The 3685-nt window shown below is 45.1% G+C and overlaps 1 protein-coding gene across 1 annotated transcript; it reads right to left on the bottom strand.

Annotated features, from left to right (window-relative positions):
- Positions 466–3436, bottom strand: RPS16 (ribosomal protein S16). Its single transcript, XM_021385250.1, has 6 exons — positions 3336–3436; positions 3201–3256; positions 2437–2538; positions 1813–1909; positions 794–841; positions 466–666 (listed from the first exon to the last, which is right to left on the bottom strand). The coding sequence occupies exons 2-6, from the start codon at positions 3246–3248 to the stop codon at positions 521–523; spliced, it is 441 nt and encodes a 146-aa protein (XP_021240925.1). The 5' UTR covers positions 3249–3256; positions 3336–3436; the 3' UTR covers positions 466–520.

Below are 3685 nucleotides of genomic sequence, written 5' to 3'. Positions count from 1 at the left end.
TACTAAGACAAGTCACATAATGCTTACCAGCTTGGAGTCAGGTACTCTCCTGCACATCACAGACCAAGTCAGTATGAAGGCTTTGACACTCTTGTGTGGAGAGAACATGGATCATCTCTGCCAGTAACACCAGGATCACTCAGTTCTCTGTAAAGGTCCATTTGCTTAGACGCAGCAGGAAGGTATGTATGTCTGCTTCAACAAACTGTTGCATATACCCAACCCACCAGCCACCACACCCCTCCCAAATAAGAGGATGTAAGCTTTTTATGTTCTGATAACCACACGTACATCCACGGTACAAGGCTATTCCTCATTACCAAGGCCCTGACAGTCTACCAAGATTTTCTTCAAAGAAAAAGAGCAAGAGCCATCTAGTTTTTCTTCGGTATTGATGGATTTGTGAACCACTCTGAAGGGAAAATTTATTTACCCATTAAAAAAATGCAATTTGAAAACATGGAATTTATGAAAGATTTCTCTTAATTTTTATTGACTGTCACATGACTGGTGAACAATTTTAACGGTAAGACTTCTGGTAGCGTGCACGAGCACCAGGTCCTCCAAATTTCTTGGATTCGCAACGGCGAGGATCTGCAACCAGCAGAGTCCTATCGTACTGGATTAAAATATCCTTGATCTCTTTTTTGGATGCTTCATCAACATCTGTATAGAAAAAACAACAGTTTTAAAAGTTTCTCCAGGGAACTAATTTATATTAGCATTTTCACACTTGTCAGAAGCCACACATTTTCACGTAAGGCTAATATAACAATCTAAACAATGAACTTACATTTTTGATAGTAAGCCACCAATGCTTTGGAAATAGCTTGACGGATAGCTGTTTAAAAAAAAATGCATCAGTAAGGATTGCAAATGTATTTAAAACTTAAACACGCAGTGCCAATTCTCTCAGAAACCTGCTGTCTTATTCTCTGCCAAAATGTCCTTTCCCTCCTTAATGTCCCCGCCCACGTACTCCACGTGACCTTTATTTTGGCAAATCTGAGGAACTTTGTGCCAAGAGGCCACCCACGGTTCATCTTCTGATTTGACAACTGCCAGCTAGCCAAAGCACGGTACAAAAACTGTCTTGATCGCCTTCTTTAGAATATAAATGTGTTTATCCTCTAGTTTATTTTGAAAATCCTTAGAAATACAGCTCTCTAAAATGTCTATAGTGTTCAACACAGATAAAAGTGTTTGGGGAGTTCGAAGACTAAGGCAGCAGAACGCGCAGTAGGATGGCATGACTTGTTTTAGCACACCTCCATAAAACAATCCCATAACAATCATCAGGACTCAAATCAGTGTTATGGGACTGACTGTAAACATTTGGTTTGGGATTTTTTGATTAAAAAATGAATTTTCTGAAAAATGAGCACAATCAACTTCAAGACATTCACAATATGCTCTGCAAGAGAAGCTCCTGCAGGTGCCCTCATTCACAATGTGCTCTGCGGGTCAAATGAAAGATGCCTCTGTACAACCTGGAAATTTACAATTCAAGTCATAATTTCTAATGGTAAGCTCCCTTTTCGCTATCCCAAAATCTCTGTGTTGAGACACTCTTCAACTGTCACACTACAAGATGTAAAGATCAGTTCCTTCAAATTTCACAAATTAATTTTCTTCAACTTGCTCCAGATGTTACAATTCTGTAGGTAAAAATATATTAAAGAAAACTGTGTTTGAGTAATGAAAAAGAAACAGAACACCAAAATGTGCAAGTAGCTATTCTAAACTCAAGCCTCTCACATACACGGTTTCACCTGCTCTAGCCCACAGTGAAAGCTCAACTCCAAATCCTACCATAGATTTGTGCTACGTGGCCACCACCTTTCACACGGACTCTGATGTCAACACCAGCAAATCTTTCCTTCCCCAGCAGGAGGACAGGTTCAAGCAGCTAGCAAACAAAACAGATTAAGAAAATTAATTTGTTACCAGAGACAGCAAGGACGCAAGTTTGTAGAAGGTTTACCACACGTGAAGTTGCTAAACGTTTTGAAAAATGGAGACTGGATTTTACAAGCACACATCCAAATTAACTTCATCTCTTGCAGGGGTTTTTTGATACCTACTAGTAATATTGTGAAACAAACGTGCTGCTGGTTGGAATTGTTTTTTTTAGGTTTCAAAACTCTAAACAGCACGGTATACGTACATAAGAATTAACAGAAACCGAACAGTTTAGGCAAAAATCAGAAAAACAAATCAAGATTATTGAATTTGAACACTCTCAGTTAAGCAAGAAAAGTACCCCTCTGCCAACAATACAATTATGGAAGGACATTACTCAATTTTCAGAAGTACTTCTACACACAACAAGAGATTTAGTAGCATCAACACAGCAAGCAACTCTTTTACATGCTCAACTGATTAAGGCATTTTAATACTCAAGGGCGGGGAGGAGGAAGCAGAGCAGATGCTTACTTTATACTGCAAAGTCCTAGGCTCAATCATTTCCAGAGGTCTTCCATTCACTTTAATGAGGCCATTCCCTCTTTTGCAGTGGGCAACAGCAGTTGCTGTTTTCTAAAAATCCAAATGCGTGTTAGTGCAGCACTTCATTTCTCATAAAGTGTAATCTTCATAAACTTTAACAACCTACAGAGATTGTTCTCATGTTGAATGTTAACATTTCTCAGCAAACGAATCAGCACCGCTTCTGACATTTCCAGGTATTTGCTTGGAATACTACAAAACTATTTTAACGAGACTGTATTAACACTGAAGGTGGGAAAACTACCCAATCCATTCAGCAACTTGGTGCTTTTGTCGCTCATCTCTTCACAACAGCCTGTTACCTTGAATCCCAACAGTGAAACAGTTCATTCCCCTATTTAATAAGGCCTTCAGACAGTGCTGACGCCGATCCAGACCGTGCTGGAGGGAGCCAGGCCCCTGAAAGAGCTTCGATGCCATGCATCCGGGCCCCCTTCTTTGGAGCTCGTATCTCCGGACGGCCCCGCTCCATCAGGCCCCGCTACCGCCGCACGGCGCGACACGTGGGCGACCCAGCAGGCCCAGCCGGCGCGGCTCGCCTCGCCTCGCCTCACACGGCCGCTCCCCGCAGCGCCCTGGGAAGCGGCAGACGCCGCCGCACCCAAGCGGGAGCAGAGAGCCGCCCATCGCGCTGGGCCGCGGCCCGTCCCGAGAGCGAGGAGGGTGCGAGCAGCCGCCACGCGTGCCCTCACCTTCCGCCCGAAGACCTGGACGCTCTGCAGGGGACCCTTGGCCGGCATGACTGCTCCTGCAAGAGAGAGGGAGGTAGACGTTAACGCTGCCGAGAGTGGGGCCGCGGGCCGGCCGCACAGCCCGCCAGCACTCACCCTGCTCCGGCGGCGGCACCGCGAAAAGACCGAACGGGGTTTCCCAGCCTGTGCTCAGGGGTGGGACAGCCGTAAAGCGCACCCTGTCTTCCGGGAGCGCGGCACCGCGTCCGGCTGCGCTTTACGACAGCTCTTTGCGGCAGCTATCCGTGGATTGGGGCGGGCGCGTTCGCCTCTTCCCGGCACGAGAGGTCGGTCCTCAGTGTGGGGTTGTAGGATCAGCCCTCTCCAGCCTTTTGGTTTTGCCTTGTTACTGTTTTTCAAGGCTTTTTTCTCACATGCACTTATTCCGGAGTCATGTTAGGCGCCATAGTGTTGGATGAGCTTTTGTTTTGTTTTGTTTTGTTTTT

The sequence above is a fragment of the Numida meleagris genome, chromosome 1, assembly GCF_002078875.1.
Source record: "Numida meleagris isolate 19003 breed g44 Domestic line chromosome 1, NumMel1.0, whole genome shotgun sequence".
In the NCBI taxonomy this organism is placed as follows: domain Eukaryota; kingdom Metazoa; phylum Chordata; class Aves; order Galliformes; family Numididae; genus Numida; species Numida meleagris.
This window is presented reverse-complemented; position numbering and strand designations above follow the sequence as displayed.

Bases quoted from the DNA above. Each gene is read 5' to 3' on its own strand.
- RPS16 (XM_021385250.1), bottom strand. From the start codon at position 3,248: ATGCCGGCCAAGGGTCCCCTGCAGAGCGTCCAGGTCTTCGGGCGGAAG. The intron at 2,539-3,200 runs GTGAGGGCACGC...TTGGATTTTTAG, and splicing joins TCCAGGTCTTCGGGCGGAAG to AAAACAGCAACTGCTGTTGC. The intron at 842-1,812 runs GTAGGATTTGGA...TTTTTTAAACAG, and splicing joins CCACGTAGCACAAATCTATG to CTATCCGTCAAGCTATTTCC.